Raw genomic sequence first — 18943 nt, 5'->3', positions numbered from 1 at the left:
GTGTGTAGGGCAGGGGGCTGGGGCAGGGGGGCATCGTCATCTCTTTCCCACATGAATCCACCTCCCCCCTCTTTGGCTTTCCCTGCTTCCCCATCACCCCTGCTCTGTCCTAGAAGTGTCTCTGGATCCTTAGACAGCTCACCCCAACCTGGTGCTCTCAGAGAGCCTCGGGACATCTATTTCAAGACCCCCTAGGAGCTGCCATACAGCTCTTGGCATTTCACTGCCCACCCCTGCTTGCTGGGATCATCCGTCTGTGCTTCCAGCCACCACTGCTGGGAGGTTGAAGCAGGGACAAAACCCACCGGGCTGTGGGTGTCTGCTAGAAGTCAGGCAGTCACCAGGGAGAGGACCCCATGCAGGAGATGGGCTTCTGGACAAGTGCAGCTGTGGCATGAAAAACATGGCCATGACCACTGCCTCTACCTCACTGCTGCTCATGGCCAAATCCATGCAGGCTGGGGTCTTCCTCAGCTATGAAAGTCTCCTTTTATAATACGACTAGTCGCTCTCACGTCTACACTTCTGAAGTCATCTTCGCTGAATCCATCTGTCTTCTCTTCCATCCAGGAATACACACGGGCCATGTTAGTGCTGACCCACTCAGCACACATCAGCCCTCAGACAGGTATTCACGGCTGATTGCTACTCTCCTATCCAACAGGCACAATACCAAACATTCAAAAAGGGAAAAGCTTCCTGAGCAAGTCTGATCTCATAGCTCCAGGCTGAACAACCAGAATCTTTCGATTTACAAGGAAACTGCACATGGCTGCTCCTTCCCCATCCCCATATAATGTCTGCAGTAATTTCTGGGACCCTGCAGAGCAGTTAACTGACTCCAGAAGCAGAATGGTGCTCCAGCCTATACTGAGCTTTCTGTGCTCCTTTTTTGAAGTGCAGACTGTCACTTTGTCCACACTGATGCGTGTCTTGTGATTTGTCAGATGGCTTTGGAATAAATGGCTTCTTTTTAAAAGAGTTTCCACTGACATCGTTCAAGAATCACAGGAAACCCTGTGTAAACATCTGCTGCTCTCCTCATAGCAGGTAAATAGCCCCTCTTCGGCCGCAGAGAACTTCTGATCTTTTCACCCAATTGGTGGAAATGAAACGTGACTCTAAGTAGTCTGTCATTTTTATGGAGCAGGAACTACAGACCACAAAAAATACCTTGGCTCATCTTGCATGCCATTAAAACTTGTGTTTAGAAAACTGAATCCCAACCTTACTGTAGGTCAGGACATTGAACTCTGTGGGAAGCTCTGTAGCATTACAGCTACACAGGTGGCCTTACTAACTTCCGAATGCTTGACTTTGAAGTTTAAGTGGTCTTGGATGGACTTACATGCATTTTCTTAAGTTGGTGAAATGTACTTTAAAAAAAAACAACAAAAAACCACAAAAGAAAACCCCAGAAAAACCAGAATGTATTACCCTAGAGAAAAGCTCTTTTGGTCATTACAGTTGACTTTTGAACCCATTGTCAACATGACCGATAGCTGAGAATGGATGAAGCTTAAATTATTTCCACTGGTTTAATGTTAAGAATATGTATTTGTTACCACTAAGATACAAGTTCCTGCAGGGAAGTCATTAACTTATCCTTTACACCAATCACAAAAAAGGCCACTAAGACAGACATCCTTGACATTCGGTTTTAGTAAGGAGTAGTGTGCAAACAACAAAGTCACATCAGTTATTTAACACCAGGCGTAAGAGCTGGAATGATGTGCCACAGCACTTCAACACAGCCTGAGGTCCATCTCAAGCGGTAAGAGTTTATTATCCCAGCATAGAGCTTTGTAGCTATGATATACACAGGTTTATAGCCACGATGCACGGAGGAGACGGCACAGCACTCCCCCTCTCTGCACGTCCATTTCCACCTTTTTGTCAGCCACACCTTCATTCTTTGCCTGGAATGAAGCACTGTTCCTAGTTACGGACTCACACAGACCTAAAGCACACTCTGTAAGCCTTCCTTCAGTCTGCCAACACTGAGAAAAGCCAGGGCGTGCCTGTGCAATGGTCACAAAGCCCATGACTGCAAAGCCTCCCTTTCCCCCCGCTGGCCACAGTCTTAGAAAGCTATCTAATGTACAGACATCAAGCACAGTTGACATATCTAGTTTATGGGAGTTGATTTGCACCGTGGCAGACTGATTTGGAGATACATGGTGCAAACTATGTCCAGATTGTGTCCAGTGGCACTGCAGGTGTTGCAGCTGGATTCTTGGCATGCTGGATGAAAACACATGCAGACTGATGACCTTAAATGATGGCAAAGAAGCCTTCACAGAATCACTAAGGTTGGAAAAGACCTGTAAGATCATCAAGCCCAACCACCAACCCAACCCCACCATGCCCACTAAACCATGTCCCACAGTGCCACGTCCACAAGTTCCTTGAACACCTCCGGTGATGGTGACTCCACCACCTCCCTGGGCAGCCTCTTCCACTGCTTCACCACTCTCTCAGGAAAGAAATTTTTCCTCATATCCAGCCTGAACCTCCCCTGGCGCAACTTGAGGCCATTCCCTCTTGTCCTGTCACTTGTCACTTGGGAGAAGAGACCAACACCCACCTCCCCACAACCCCCTTTCAGGTAGTTGTAGAGAGCGAGAAGGTCTCCCCTCACCTCCTCTTCTCCAGACTGAACAACCCCAGTTCCCTCAGCCGCTCCTCATAAGACTTCCTTCCAGTCGATCTCCCACAACGGATGTGCTTATGTTTTCTGCAGGAGCGATGTGGTCAATAAGAGGCACCAGTCCTATAAGCTGCTTTAACACAGAGGAATGTGTATCTCAGTGTGCCTACAGTACCAAATCCCAGCATTCACACTCTAAGATATGGCTCCAACACCTGTGTCCGAGGCTGAGGCTCTCATCTAAGCTTCCTCTGTGCCCACTGGAGAAAAACATTACCATCTGAAGTCATGTCCTCCGGTGATGATGACCTAAAGCTGTGCCATCCAGTTGCTCTTCTGGAGGTGCACACCTCTCCCTTGTAACTGTAGAGGGAGCCCAGAGAAGGAGGTTTGATTCCAGCATCTAACTTTTAGATGGCTGAAGTTAGAGAAGATCAGACTGCAGTGCCTATCCAATTGCCAGGGCTCCAGAGGATGCCAGAGACTGAGACAGATGTTCTTGTCTTGTTAAAGCAGTTCTCACTTGGGTGATCACTCTTCTTAGGGCACATTTAACTTCTTTGTTCCTCAGACTGTAGATTATGGGGTTTAGCAGGGGAGTGAGGATTCCATAGAGCATGGAAATGATCCTATCCTGATTAGGTGAGTAGGTGGACGAAGGCCGTACATATGTGCCTATGGTGGTCCCGTAGAAAAGGCATACTACTGTCAGGTGAGAACCACAAGTGGAGAAAGCTTTGCACCTGCTCTCAGAAGAGTTCATGCCCAGGATAGCCAAGAGGATATAGATATATGAGATCAGAGTGACCACAAAGGCGCTGCTTCCAAGGACCCCAGCAACTGTGAGAATTACCAGTTCCCTACTGTAAGTAGGCGAGCAGGAGAGGGCCAGCATAGGAGGAATATCACAGTAATATTGGTCGACTTCATTAGAATCACAAAAAAAGAGTGTAAAAATCAAAGATGTGTGCAACAGAGAATTAAAAAATCCTACTACCCAGGTGCCAATGGCTAAGTGAGCACACAATTTCATGCTTATGATATTCACGTACTGCAGCGGATGACATATTGCAACATAACGGTCATACGCCATAACAGCCAAGAGAAAAATCTCTGTACCTACAACATCAATGAGGAAGAACAGCTGGAACATGCAGCCAGTGAATGAAATCACCTTGTTCTCAAGCAACAAGGCCTCCAGCATCTTCATCACAGTGACAGTGGGACATAAGATATCCAGTAAGGATAAGTTGCCAAGGAAGAAGTACATGGGGTTGTGCAGACGCGTGTCTGTGCTAATGGCAACAAGGATTGTGATGTTGCCTGCCATGGTGGCCAAATAAATGATCAAAAACAGCGCAAAGAGAAGAAAACGGACTTCTGGAGCATCAGAAAGGCCTACAAGAACAAATTCAGATACCGTTGATAGGTTGACCCTCTGCATCTTGTCTTTCATTGTGGAAATGATTGCAGTGGTGTACCTGGAAGAAAGAAGAAGTTGTAACTTAGTCAAAATTGCATCTCCCTTCTAAAGAGTGTGATTTTTGTCGTCTGTTTTGCAGTTCAAAAACATTTGCAAGTTTGCATTGCCACACTCAAAATCTAAACTTTACTTACATATGCCTCATGTAAAAGGCAAAATACACATATTAAGCTTAACAGTGATTACTCAAAAAAGTTTAATTCTTGCAAGCCATCTTCTCAGACTGAACAGCTGAAAGTTGAAGGCAAAGATACCTCTTCTGTGGTGGATAGCTTTGTTGGTGTCGTGGTCTAACCCCAGCCGGCAACTAAGCACCACAGAGCTGCTCACTCACTCCCCCCAGGTGGGATGGGGGAGACAATCGGAAGAGTAAAAGTGAGAAAACTCGTGGGTTGAGATAAAGACAGTTTAATAGGTAAAGCAAAAGCCATGCACACAAGCAAAGCAAAACGAAGAATTCATTCACGACATCCCGTCGGCAGGCAGGTGTTCAGCCATCTCCAGGAAAGCAGGGCTCCATCACGCAGAACGGGTACTCAGGAAGACAAATGCCATCACTCCAAACGTCCCCCCGTTCCTCCTTCTTCCCCCAGCTTTATGTGCTGAGCATGATGTCATATGGTATGGGATATCCCTTTGGTCAGTGGGGTCAGCTGTCCCGGCTGTGTCCCCTCCCAACTTCTTGTGCACCCCCAGCCTACTCGCTGGTGGGGTGGGGTGAGGAGCAGAAAAGGCCTTGACTCTGTGTAAGCACCGCTCAGCAGTAACTAAAACATCCCTGTGCTATAAAGCACTGTTTCCAGCACAAATCCAAAACACAGCTCCATACGAGCTACTATGAAGAAAATTAACGCTACCCCAGCCAAAACCAGCACAGTGGGACACAGCCCCGAGAAACCTGACTGGGCTTTGGAGGTAGCTGTCTTCTGAGCAAGGGGTTGGAGTACAGATCTCTAGAAATCCTTCCAGCATAAATTTAGTGATGATAATATCACCAAAATTCTAGATTACTAGCTGAAGCTAAACACCTTTTTTTTTTTTTTTAAGCGAGTAATGCTATCACAGAAGAATTAAGTCCCTGGTAATCAACAGACAGGTGGTATACCCCAGATGCATTTTGGTTTTTCAGCTTTATCCAGAGGGATATGAAAAGAGATATAATCTAGTATGCAATTAAAGACCTCCCTCCTTTCTATAAATTTTACCCTATACACTTCCATAACATTACTAGTACTTTTAGGATCTAGCTGGACTTTCCCCCCCGCCCTTTTTCCCAATTCAAAGAAGTCGAGGAAGACTTGGCATTGAAGGATCTTTCCATCTACCCTGCATTGCGTGTAACTCAGTACTTACGGCAATGATTTACATAGTAGAGAGAGAAAGCAAAGTTCAGCACAAGCACCTCCTCGTTTGCAGATCAGAGCATGATTATGAGATGGTGCAAATGCTGTAACACATTCTCGTTTGTAAGAGACACATAGAACAAAGTAAATAGGTGATTATGATATCCCATCTGAGACAGGCTCATCTATTGTCTCCTGTTCTCACAGAGGCTTGCTTCCAGCTTGAAAGGGACCAAAGTCAGAGCTTAAACTACCATAAGAAATATTTTAGTCAGCAGAAATAAAAGCACAAGGTGCTTCAAATCACAGCATTGCTCGTTCTTAAAATGGGGAACTTGTTGAGGTGAAATACACAGAAACTTAACACATAAATACTCACTGCTACAAAGAGTTAATTACTGGGAATGTATCTATCTTCATCTGTATCTCCAGGAAATGTGACTATCCTTTTTCTTCTTTCTACGTCTGATTAGAATATCTACATATGACAGAAAAATGATTTCACTGTAGACTCAGGAACATCAATCTATTAAGGAAGTGACGGGTCCAGATTTAGCAGCACAGGAATATTCACACAGATGTCTGCAAGCACTGGCAAAAATGCTAGCGTGACTGCAGGGGTAAGCACCTCTTTCCTTTAATGAGGTTTTATAAACATGTGAAGATGTACCTGGGGAGGAGTCTCCCTGAAGCTTTTTTGGATGCTACCTTTATTGCATATATGAGGCTTTTTCAGAATATTGTCAAAGGGGGCTAGAAATGTAATAAACTATTTCTTCACCCTGAATCCTTTGATTCCCATGACTTTCATGCTGTAGGACCTTTTTAAAGGGCTGCGGTTTGATACTTGAGTCTACTCCCAGGAAAAAGAAATAGATGGTTCTCCCTAGGTCCTGCCAGACCACCTCGGGTGCCATTCCAGGTTACTGAAGTTTTACATCTCACAACAGTCCAGCGTTCTGGTTTCTTTAAATTAAACTACAGCCTTAAAATGACTTGATCACAAATTGTTTTCAAACCACTTTGTCTTGCTCTGGAGCCTGAAGTCTATTCCTTACACATATTGGGTCAAAATAAATTTGGCAACAGCTACTCTGCAGAAGAGCGTACCTTAGACGAGGGCAGGGGTAGCAGTGTCTTTGCAGGGTAAAGAGCAGGACCTGAGTGACCGCTGTGGAGCGGTGGTACTGGTGTTGCAAGGGCAGCTAGCACAGCATGATGTGCCAGCGTCAATGCCTTCCATGTTGATTTTATGGGCAATCTCTAATTCTTGTACAGGAGCAACCTTTTCATTTCGTACAGCCCCTGCAGAAATGACAGAAGACAAACCACTTGTGAAATCCATGCAGTACTTGAAGCAGAGGTGTACCCTGGAATAAGAAGGAACATAAATTACCAGCACTATGTTGAAGAGCTAACAAAAATTCCCCTCGGGTTCCAGAAAGCATCCATGTATTATGCATTCATTTATGGGAACACCACTTTCCATCTGATGTACAGGAATAGGAACAGACCTGTTCCTCTTCCAGTATTACATGCCCATAACTTCTGCACTGTTAACATGATTGATACTGCTTGTCAATCATTGTTAAAGCCTGTTTGCTAAGTTTGCGGTGTGTGACTCTTACAAAATTAAGACTCCTGAGTATATGTCAGAAGGTAAATTGGAGCTCTCCAAGGGTTACAAAGCACAGGCCTATCCTACCATAGTTGTGTAGACTTGTGGCTGGAATAAATCCGTCTGGTCCAGATCTGCGTACTGCAGTTAGCCCTAGGACCATCAGACATCATACTTCCCGTGAAGTTTTGCAACAAAGAACGGAGCTAATCATTTTGTAATAAACCCAGATGCCAGAAAGAGATACAATAAAGAGATCCATCTCATCCATAGCTGTGACAACTAGGACTGTGCCCTTCCATCTTCCTAAACTGGCTGCATGCCACTTCCACTGGCTGTCAGTTACCCACCTTTTCGTTGAACAGGCACAAGAGGACAATACCTCATGCAAGACCTCTATGTGGTGCAAGGCTTCCAAGTACATTGCTGTACCAATAGTGAAGAGGTGATGTGCTAATACTGGCCACAAAAAGGGACCTCCTCCTATTTGCTTTCAGTATTTTTAATCTGAGACCTTATGTCTAAAGCCCAGTGCTGATAATCCAACCTTAGTACAACATAATGCTAAACTATTCATTGCTAATCGCCAGCGTGACATACACGTGGTAGCTAGCTATCTCACCAAACTGCAAACTTCTCAAAAGCGGTGGTGTGGTAACGTGTGTAAGTACAAACACCTTCAAGGGGAGGTTCGCGTCATAAATCTTAAATGCTTCTTTTGGGGTGGGATGCGTTGGCCCCGTCAAGGTGGCAGTCACCCAGGACTGTGGAGAGCACTTTGGGCTGCTGGCTCTCAAGTCTACCTCTAGTGCTCAGTTGTGTATTCACAAGGATATTCTTAGTTGGGTTATTAGAAGTAGAAACACAGGACGGCATTCGAGGTATTCTTTTAGCCTCATCTAATCAGGCTTTTCATTTAATGAGGTCATTTGTGACGTTGCTAGCCCAACACTACAAAGGCCTAACCCCCAGGATTATAACACCTGTGAACTACACATGCCACGCGTACGTGCCACATGCAAACACAGTCTTCAAGCTCTCATGAAAATCATCAACAGTTACTAAAAGCTTCCTCAGCTGTGCCTGTTATGCTGTTATTATAATCCGTTTTATTTACTATACACTTGCCAGGGCATGGTGAATTTTACATAAATAAATGCTTCATAAGAATAGCCTTACTAGCCTCTGCATACACTAAATACAGAAATATTCACTCCATGTGCAGTAATTGCAGCCACTCTGAAACATTGCTCAGGAAAAAAATTAGAGCTGAAGCCCAAATGCCTGCAGACGTGACATATTGCTTGTAGAAAGACTGTTCTGCCTCGAGGTAAAAAAAAAAATTATAAAAATAAAAATTCCCCAGGTAGCATTCCTCATCTTGTAATACCTCAAAGCAGTCTGGAGATACTTGGATGTGTAAATCCCTCAAATGTTGCTATCCCATACCCTTAAGCTGCTGGTATATGTAGTACAGTGGAAACTCATTATGTATCTTATTCACCCAAATAGCTCAGTCATCCAAAGTCACTTGCTACAACTCAATTTGCTCATTTTTGCTGTGGCCTCCACAAGAAATCCCTAGCTGAGGATGCACATTTTAAAGTTACAGTTCTTACGTTCTATTTTATAATAAAACAGTCATTTAAAAAAAAAAAAAACAACAAAACCCAAAGCAAACCCTAAACAACAAGAAAAAATCTTCACCATCTCTTTGCAGACCACAGACATGCACCAGCTGATGATACGCTGGATTAGAGCTAGCCCGGGCCTGCCCGTGCCCCACAGTCTGAACCAAAAGTGTCAGCCACATCTCTGAATTCAGAGAGACAGCCCAGGGGCAGCTCTGTGGTTGGAGAGGGGCTTTGTTGCCCACCCCTCCTGCCATGCCATGACCATCCCCAGCTTAACACAACCAAAGGGATTTGATTTTGACCAATTGGGGAATTACTGAGCTCCGTCAAGCCTTGAGCTCTCCAGCTAGGACTGCTTACCATGAGCCCAGGCTGATTACAGACTTGGCTGCTGAAAAAGCTCCTTTTTCTCTAATGACCATTTGTGTTTCAGACACGGGGATAAGCTCACTTGAGGTAATTCCGCTGTCGTCGTGCTTAACAAGGGAATAATCCCACACTGCAACTCACGTTGCAGGTGGACTCCGTATTCACTGTCAGATTCCCTGACAATGTCCTCTCTTCTAAAGTTAAATTTGGGATTTTTGTTCAAAACTTTGTCCCCTGTTTGCCAGGTTCTGGCAAGAAGCAGCAGCCAGAAAAGGTCTGCAGAGCAGGTCCCCGGGACAGCTCTGGATTAGCTTCATCCAAGAACCATTTCTGCATGGATCCAAGAACCATTTCTGCATTTAGTTTTTGCTGTGAAGACCAGATTCATCAGTCTGCAGCGTGTCACCCCACAAAAGAGAGATATTTGAAACAAGCCCAATCCAAGCAGTTTTAAAGCTGCGCCCCCCAACAGTGCAATGCAGATAACTCTGTTGGACCCACAGTCTTTAAAAAAATTGATTAGACCAGGATCTCTTCAGTTTTCTTGGAATTTAACAAAAGCATTGTAGAGATCCTGCCAGCTTTCAAAGGACTTTTTTTTTTTTTTTCCTTTGAGGCAGTTTTTCCACTGTCCTCTAGAACAGGGCAATAATGAAACCTGAGCGTAAGCTCAGAGAGCTGCTAATTTCCAAGAGAGAAAGAACTTGAGATTTTAATGATGCGCAGTGGAGCCAATTTGCACACACTTATAAACTCAGTTGCCAAGTTGCACCATTGCAGTTTGGGAAGCACCAACTTTTTAACAGCATCTACTGAGGCCTTATTAAAATCATCCCAAGTTGTTTCCTGGAAAGACAAATCAATTATATTAAATTGCTTGTCTTGAGACACAAGCTCCCAAAAACCATATGGAATTTGCATTTGGCTTCCTTGTCAAAATCAGAGCAATTATTTCGTATCAATACATGCAGTGAGCTGCATAGGGTTTCCTCATGCAAAAAGCAAAGGAAAGAGCAGGCACTTCCCCCAGAGGACATGTGGAACTTAAAAGAAAAAAGTAGGAAATTAGGGTTTTGCAATTACAGATAGAACAAATAAAGAAACAGCTGAAATTCAGCACTGATTCTGATGGGGACTTTATCATCAAAAATTGTTAGTTATCTACTAATAGTTGTCAGCCTGGTGTGCCCGTTTTGCGCAGTCTTTCCCTTCTGCCTCCCCAGCACAAACATTTCTTCTTAATGGGACACACCGTAACGCCAAGAGAAAAAAAGACAATTGAGAAACCCCATGTTGAACAAAAACGTCCACCACTAACACAGACTAGGGAACAGATTGCCTCCTATGAAGAAAACTTTCACAGTAAAATAATTGACCCGTGCCAATATACATCCCACAGACGGTCCAGGCCCCACAGCTTCCACAGACAAACAGCAAGGTCCTTTCTAGTTTTAAGATCCATGGGTTTTGCTCTGCAGCCTCATGCCATGGAGTGTGACTGAGAGACAAGACTGAGTCTTGAATTTTCTCGGTCGTCTCAGAGATCCAAACTAAACCAAAGAAAAGTCACTCAACTTGGACATGCACTTTTCAAAAATCCACCCAAAGGGTCTCTCATTGTGGCCAGCATGTTAATCCTGCCCACTTTGGTCTCTTGGCCACCTCTTCTGGGGTGTTAGAGCAAACAGGTTGCCTTGGGTAGCAGATTACCCATGGCAGCGAGATGGCCATGACCCCAGCAGGGCAGGATCCTGGTAAATGCAGTGGGTGGCAGAGGAAGGTGGTCCCAAAACTTGCAATTGTGTCCCTTTTTTTCCCCTGTCTTCTTGGTAGTGAGCAGTAAGTTCCAGCTCTTCAGGGCTGTCTCTTAACACAAGTTACAGAATTGTTAAATCATTGAGGTTGGAAGGGACCCCTTGAGATCATCCAGTCTAAAACCTCTGCTCAAGTAGGATTAGCTAGAGCAGGTTGTCCACGACTGTGTCCAACCAGGTTTTTAATATCTTCAAGGATGGAGACTCCACAGCCTCTCTAGGCAACCTCTTCCAGTACTTGACCACCCTCAAGTTGCTCCTGCACAACACTCTCCTTTCGGGGTCGGCAGCCAAAGGTAACTGCTGAGAAGGCTGTCAGCCAACCCCTCCAGCTCTGCCAGTGCAGCTCTTATCTCAAACCCTGCCCCGCAAGCACCCCATAGCTCAGTCAAGACTCCCAAACCCTCATTTCCTCTGCCATTTTCCCTACTGTATCAATGACCAAGGGCATCTCCATGCCACCTCCCCATGTGTACCAACCCGCAGACCCAAATGAAGGCTGCTAATTAGATACTTGGAAACGCAGGGTTCAGTCCCCTGTTCCAAAAAGACCTTTGGCACCCCAAGAATATATTCACACAAGCACAGACCACGCAGAGACACCACTCACCCCCACCAGTGAACATCAGCTCTGGCCTCATTATATCGCAATGCCTTTCAGACTGAAAAGAACTCAGGGCCAAGGATAACCTGTCACTGCGAGGCCAGCTCCAGAGCCTGGAGGTGAGGGAACCCACCTGTCCCAGCGGCTGAACTGGCTGCCACCAACACCGGTGCAAGCCTGTGGAATACACGCGGGGATGAGGCTGAATGGGCAGAGCGAGGGACTCGGGTGAGGAAGACTCCGGGCTGTTTGGAGAATAAAACGAACCGTGGTGGTGGGGTGGGTTTGGCTGTGTGGGAAGATCCTGGCTTGGGATGGAGGACGGGCAGAGGAGGGGGAAGGGGGTGTAAAAGGAGGCGTGACAACACAGGGGGAAGAGAAGGTGCAAGTCTCATCAACGCAAGTGCCCAAAGCGAGAGTGAGAAGTGCGGCCGAGGGCAGGATGTAGTCAAGCAGCCGGAGGACTGGACTGGCACTTGGACTGGACCAAGGAACATGTGGATGAGGCATTGTGGGACATGGTTTGATGGGCACGGTGGTGTTAGTTGATGGTTGGACTTGATGGTCTTACAGGTCTTTTCCAACCTTAGTGATTCTGTGACTGGCCTCTGCAGGCAGTGGCACAGACTGTAAGTGCTGGCAACAGCAGAAGCGCTGCCCCAACCTGGGACTAGGGCACACCTCATTTCAGGCAGTAACAGACAGTGAAGTGATCAGAGAATGCCAAGATAAACTCATCTACATGTCCTCAGCAGACATGCCCTTGGTTTGCCCGGAGGGACGGTTCTGCTCCTAGATTCACAGCCGTTGCAATCCTGCGACTTCTCTCCAACGTCCAGCTGAGCCACACCAGTTTTACAGCGCAGCCACCTCCGCAATTTCAGTCTGCCCTCACCCCATGCAGATATGGGGACATCTTTCCTGTAAGTGGTTCTTGGGACGTAATTACATACCCAATTATTTTCAGTTGATAAATCTTGCATCCTTGAAGATTGGTGTGACAGACATAAATGCAGAATTCTTTATAGATCAATCACCTAAATTTCACTTTTTCTTTCCCCTTTTGCATTTGCCATGGTTCTTCCTCTTTTAAAAAATATTCCTGGATTTACTACTTCTACTGTAGCACCCAGTGGCAAGTTCAGCACAAAGCAATACTAGCACTGAGAAACGACTTAGAGTGGATATGCCAAGTTTCTATGTCTTTGGGGAGGCCAATGAGCACTTTGCAGCACAATTTTGCTGAGAAGGCAGGTAACAGGGGCTGACACTATACAGCAGAAGAGCTTAAAACTAATTGAAGAGACCATAAATATCTAAACCTGAATTTGTGAATAGGTTCATGGATAACAGTAAGCAACAGAAACAGTGAAGATAGCTGGTTATATCCCTCCTGCCTCTGAGCAGAAGGACTCTGTCTCCCACCCCAGTCTCCTCTGATTCTGCTGCCCAACCTGTTTTCTTAAACTCACCTAGAAAAAAACACCCAGGGCCAGTCAGCCCAATTCAAAATCCACTGATCCTGAAGCAACAGTTTTAACTTAAACACAAGCTGCTAAAACCCACAGGCTTCTTGAGAGACTGAACGATCATAGGAGCGATCTGGGGGTTTTTTTAGTTACAGAGACTCATTGCAAATGGGAAAATAGGCCCCTGAGCTGACAAAAGAGCCACTGCTAGTCTGCAGTAGCTGCACGCAAGCAGCATTCCAAAGGTACAGAGCCCTCCCCAAGCTCTGAGACACTTGACCAAGGGCCATCCCCATGATATTACTCACTCACATTCTGACCATAATCCTCCAGCCAGCAGAAGCTCTGCCCTTTTTCTAGAGGCAGTTCTTCATTACTACAACACAAACTTACTCCAGCAACTCAGGTCAGCTCTGACCTCTTGATGCCCCTGATTTATACCTGCTGAACAAATGAAGCAAACCAAATCAACATCAGCTGAATTACTGGACCGCGGGCTCTGATTAGATTTGCATTGATTTACAACAGCTGAAGACTTTTCCACCTGCTTCCCATAACTGTGCTTACACTGCTTTGAGGGTTTGGTTTATAGGCTTCAGTGGTGCAAAACTTGTTTTTATCCCAAATGTTTTTACCCAGTATCTTCAGTGGAGGTGTTAGTACTCTACAACACAAGAAGTTGGCCCTTCACTACAAAAAGGACATGGAGGTGCTGGAGCATGTCCAGAGAAGGGCAACGAAGCTGGTGAAGGGCCTAGAGCACAAGTCTGATGAGGAGCGGCTGAGGGAACTGGGGTTGTTCAGTCTGGAGAAGAGGAGGCTGAGGGGAGACCTCATCGCTCTCTACAACTGCCTGAAAGGGGGTTGTGGGGAGGTGGGTGTTGGTCTCTTCTCCCAAGTGACGAGTGACAGGACTAGAGGAAATGGCCTCAAGTTGCGCCAGGGGAGGTTCAGGCTGGATATTAGGAAAAAATTCTTTCCTGAGAGAGTGGTGAAGCAGTGGAAGAGGCTGCCCAGGGAGGTGGTGGAGTCACCATCGCTGGAGGTGTTCAAGGAACGTGTGGACGTGGCACTGCGGGACATGGTTTAGTGGGCATGGTGGGGTTGGGGTGGTGGTTGGACTTGATGATCTCACAGGTCTTTTCCAACTGTAGTGATTCTGTGATTTTGTGAAGTTCTGGAAGATTTACTGTAATAGAGTAGTGTTTAGCTCAGGGATTTTATTAGAGGTGGCAGTGATTCACCAGAGCTGGGAAACGTCAGTGGAAAACAGCACATTTACCCCAACTCTGGGTGTCCAGCCTCTGTGTGTTACAGGGTTATTTTCTCTAACCTACACCTTGGCTACGTGGTCTTTGCAGGAGCTACTTTCACTCATATCAGCTGAAAATCTGGTGGTTTGTCCTTGGTTTAGATAAGGCATTTTGCACCAGATGAGACATTTCTCCCAATGGCTTAAGTGATCCTGATCTATGAATATTTTAACCTACAGGAAGATTTCCTCACCAGACTTCAGCTGTATGTAAGTGACCTGTTTGATCAGGTTCCCTCTATATTCATCACGGAGAAAGAAACCAGCATTTTCAAAGAGTGGGTCTTCCTGAGGATGGGATGAATCATTTCTAGGAACGGCCTCTCTCCACTGAGTACAGAGGGAGCTTGGGTGACTAGATCAGACTCAGACAACACTTGCACGTGCTTATTGGTAGATGGCACCAACTTTTTCATGCTCAACCCTCTATTTTTTTTCCCTTTAAAGGTATCCTTTTCTCTATTGAGAGACCTTGAACCACGTAGGCTCCAGAATGAGGTGCTTCGGTGGGATGCCCAAATTTAGGTGGTGTGCATCCAATCCTCAGTCATTCCAGCACAAAGAAATTTTCTGCGTGTTGGCAGGTGCTGAACTGCTGACGGAATGGGTGCTGTCATTGCTACCCTCATAAAGGATAAAGTTTGCTGAAGGAATACAGAGACTTAGTTACTAAAAGGTGGAAATTTCAGTTATTAAAAACTCCTCACACAGCAAAATCCTATTGTCTTTTCTTTAGTCTTCTTCCCCAAATGCTGTTGCTATCTCCCCAGATATAATGCTGGATTGTGTCACTTCTTCCTCTATATATTGTCCCTTGTACGGTTCTACTAATTCACTTGTGTGAGAGAATTATGACTATGCTCTGAAAGGTTAAAAAAAATCGCATCCTTATATGTCTAAAGAAAATCCTACAAACAAAATCTCCACCTTCTTTAACTTACCTGTAAACATCAGTATTGGTGTATGGGTTTAGATACACTTAGCGTAAGTGCCCCTGCCATCTGGTGACAAAGCACAGTAATGGCATGTCGGAGAGGGAGAAAGTTCTGCTGGATTTATTTCTTTGAAAATTATGATCCCACACAAGCTATAAGCTTCAGCAACAGGCTGTCCCAAGTTATTCCAAGTATGGATAAGCACATTGATTTATCTCACCCAAATCTGCACCAGAAGTGAGTCCATCTGATCTCATCAGTCTAAGCTTCCTTCATGGCCAATGAAAAAAGCACTTCTCGGGCACTGTTCATCTTCTCTTAGAATAGACATGTTCACCCCCTAGGATCCACAGATCTTTGTTGTTAGCTGAAAAGAAGATCAGATGAGCAACACAGCTGATTACTTCTGAGATCACATAGCTTACATCAGAGGCAGCTGAAGTGTAGAAAGCAAAAACTCACCCCTTGGCCTTCAGATTGGAGAATCCAAGTGACTGAATGTAAACGTATAACCCCATTACTCTCTCATGTATCCGGAAATATTGATGGTGTCAGGTATAGCCATGCTACCCTGTTGGGTTAAGGTAAGAAAGGCCTTTGACACATAACACATAATTGGATATTAGGAAAAATTTCTTTACTGAGAGGGTGGTGAAGCACTGGAAGAGGCTGCCCAGGGAGGTGGTGGAGTCACCATCACTGGAGGTGTTCAAGGAACGTGTGGACGTGGCACTGCGGGACATGGTTTAGTGGGCATGGTGGGGTTGGGTTGGTGGTTGGACGTGATGATCTTACAGGTCTTTTCCAACCTTAGTGATTCTGTGATTCTCTAATACATACTAAGGTAAATAAAAAGAGTAATTCTTGCTTCTTGTGGGAGGGAATTCAGCAGTTACACTGGTTAGTGTGAAACTTGTGTTCTTCAGGTCTTAGAAATTAGTGGTGAAAGACCTGTTTCCCATTTCCAGTTTCTTCTTGATGACAGAAGGCCAACCATTCTGTCATAGCTACTGTTCAATTCTGTTAGAACAGCGGATTTCAACACGGGCAGGGTTGCTTGCTTTCTGAATTGGGCAATAACCTCGATGTGTGTTTCAGCAGTTCTTGTATGACCCAAGCAGAAGCTGCTGTGTAACTGCTTTCAAGTCTCTCTGGAAAGGACTGGGTTACTTGCCCAATTTCCCTATAGACCTTTGATCTCCTGATGTCTATACATGCACATGAAAGTTCCATTGTTAATGTGATGCAATACTTTTTGGAGCTTTTTTTTTTATTGTTACCATGCTGGGAGTTACCAAAACTGGAATAAGACTATTCTGGGATTCCTAGACTGTAATGTTCTAGTTCCACATTGTCCTGAAATGATGCTTTGCTAAATGTAAGCCCAGTTTTAAATATAAACTGACTTTGTCTCTATTATTTCAGATAATTTTTAGACTGCTTCTTGGTTTTTGGACTGCTTCTTATAGGTATTTGCTGAATTAAGAGGCCTAAAGCTGTGGACAGTGCAATCTTTTTTTCCACACACCTAATGGTTTCGGAGCTGAAGTAGAGGAAATTACTTTCACCAATGATGTGGAAAGAGGAGTCGCTCAGGCCCCAGAACATCTTTCTAACCAGATTTTTGTGGTTACAGTAGGTAATATCTTAAGAAGGGATCTGAAATGGTTTTGAACAGGTTGTAATCACTTGCCATGGCAGAGAAATGGCTGTGGTGATGGGAAGAGTCCATTTTTACAAGAAACAGAGGAACGTCATGGAAACAAACACAGAAAAGCAAAGACAAGACAACAGGGGAAAAAAAGACACTGACAAAGAACACAGTTGTTCAGATCTTTCTGATTTGTAGTTCAGGGAAAAGAATTATCTATGCCTTAAAAATTTCTCCATGTTTCTTAATAAACAGTGACAACGTTAGTGCAAGTTCTGTTGTGTAACGGTGGTTTACTCTTTCCAAGCAATGTTCAGAGTCTGCTTGACGTTTCCCACTCGTGCAGATCCAGCGCTCAAAGGGTTGTTATATAGACTCCACTATCTCCTGCAGCATAATTCCTTTTCCCTTAGAATTTCATCCCAAACGGATGAGCTCTGCCACAAGCGAAACTTCTAATTCACTCACTGCGTCACAAGGCTCACTGCATAATGCTGTCACTCTGTACTCAAGAGTCTGGTCCTCCTGAATTCCCTTTGAGGCTGCAGAGAGGGATGTTCTCATTGTCAGCAGAAACTGCAATTATAACTGCAATGCTATGTGAAAAGTAAAAACCTTAAAAAAGTCCCATCTCTCCTGCAGCAGTGAAAAGTCCATAGGTAGACTAAGGGGACCTAAAGCCCACAAAACAGATAAGAATACCAATGAAATCTATGGCTCTGAAGAAACCAATGTTAGATAAATTCTGTAACTGGAACTAGATCTCCTTTGGATTTCAGATATTGCCCTACACGTTGGATTCCAACCCCGTTCTCATGCCCCGATCTGCCATTAGTCTGTAGGAAAGTAACTCCAGGTTTGCTGCAAACCCTGCTTGTCTCAGAAGACTCTGCAGCGCTTCCACAATTTCCACATGGATGCCTTCACCTCGTTATTCCTCAGGGTATAGATGAGGGGGTTCATCACCGGGGAGAAGACAGTGTAGATCACACAGACGTGCTTGTCGGAGGGGAAGGTAGAAAAGGGACGGAGGTAGATGAAGATGCAGGGTACGAAGAAGAGGGTGACGACCATCACGTGTGAGGCACAGGTAGAGAGCGCCTTCCAGTACCCCTCGGTGAAGCGGACCCTGATTGTGACCAGGATGAACGTGTAAGATGTGACCAGCACCAGGAAGCAAACCAGGGATATTAAGCCGCTGTTGGAAGCCATGAGCCACTCGGTGACATTGGTGTCTGTGCAGGCAAGCCGAATGACAGGATGCACATCACAGAAGTAGTTGTCGATAGTGTTGGGGCCACAGAAGGGGAGCTGGATCGTGAGCAGCGTCTGGACAATGGAGTGGAGGAAGCCCCCTGCCCAGCAGGCAGACACCAGGAGCCAGCACACCTGCCTGCTCATGATGGCCATGTAGTGCAGGGGCTTGCAGATGGCGGTGTAGCGGTCATATGCCATCACAGTCAGGAGGAACATCTCTGATGCCCCAACAAAGTGCAGAAAAAACAGTTGGGCTATACAGTCTTCAAACGCAATGGCCTTCCTCTGGGAGAGCAGGTCCACCAGCATCCTGGGAGAAGTGACAGAGGTGCAGCAGATATCTATGAAGGACAAATTGCAGAGGAGAAAGTACATGGGTGAGGACAGCTTGGGGTCAGTCCTGACTGTCACAATGATGAGAAGGTTCGCCAGCAGAACCATGACATAGCCCAGGAAGAAGAAGGTGAAGAAGAGGACTTGCAGCTCCCTTCTATCGGAAAGCCCCAGGAGGATGAATTCAGTCACCCGTGAGAAGTTGCCTAGTGCCATTGCTTCAGCTCAGGCTCCCATAGGACAGGCATGGGGGGTGAAGTCGTGGGCTGACCAGGACAAGAAGAGGATGTGCTACAGCTCCAAGGCTTGTGGATGATGAGAGCAGGATGCATTTACTGCTCTTCTGCCTGCTACAGAAAGCACAGTGTCACATCATAAATTATGGTGAGCAGTGTTTGCAAAGAGCACTGTCCGTCTCTCTTCTCCTGCCTTCCCACTCCTTTTTCAGGTTTGTGGTCCCTTCACACTGAC

At 45.5% G+C, this 18943-nt stretch overlaps 2 protein-coding genes across 2 annotated transcripts; both read right to left on the bottom strand.

The window, feature by feature from the left end:
• Positions 1-3098: 3098 nt before the first annotated feature.
• Positions 3099-4094, bottom strand: LOC104262621 (olfactory receptor 1361). The gene has a single exon (XM_009819046.2). The coding sequence runs from the start codon at positions 4092-4094 to the stop codon at positions 3099-3101; it is 996 nt and encodes a 331-aa protein (XP_009817348.2).
• Positions 4095-17761: 13667 nt separating this feature from the next.
• LOC104254415 (olfactory receptor 4E2) lies at positions 17762-18709 on the bottom strand. The gene has a single exon (XM_009808168.2). The coding sequence runs from the start codon at positions 18686-18688 to the stop codon at positions 17762-17764; it is 927 nt and encodes a 308-aa protein (XP_009806470.1). The 5' UTR covers positions 18689-18709.
• Positions 18710-18943: the final 234 nt, after the last annotated feature.

Source organism: Gavia stellata, chromosome 17 (genome assembly GCF_030936135.1).
Source record: "Gavia stellata isolate bGavSte3 chromosome 17, bGavSte3.hap2, whole genome shotgun sequence".
Taxonomy (NCBI): domain Eukaryota; kingdom Metazoa; phylum Chordata; class Aves; order Gaviiformes; family Gaviidae; genus Gavia; species Gavia stellata.
This window is presented reverse-complemented; position numbering and strand designations above follow the sequence as displayed.

What these genes read in the sequence shown, in the direction of transcription:
- LOC104262621 (XM_009819046.2), bottom strand. Translation starts at nt 4,094, where the DNA reads ATGCAGAGGGTCAACCTATCAACGGTATCTGAATTTGTTCTTGTAGGC.
- LOC104254415 (XM_009808168.2), bottom strand. Translation starts at nt 18,688, where the DNA reads ATGGCACTAGGCAACTTCTCACGGGTGACTGAATTCATCCTCCTGGGG.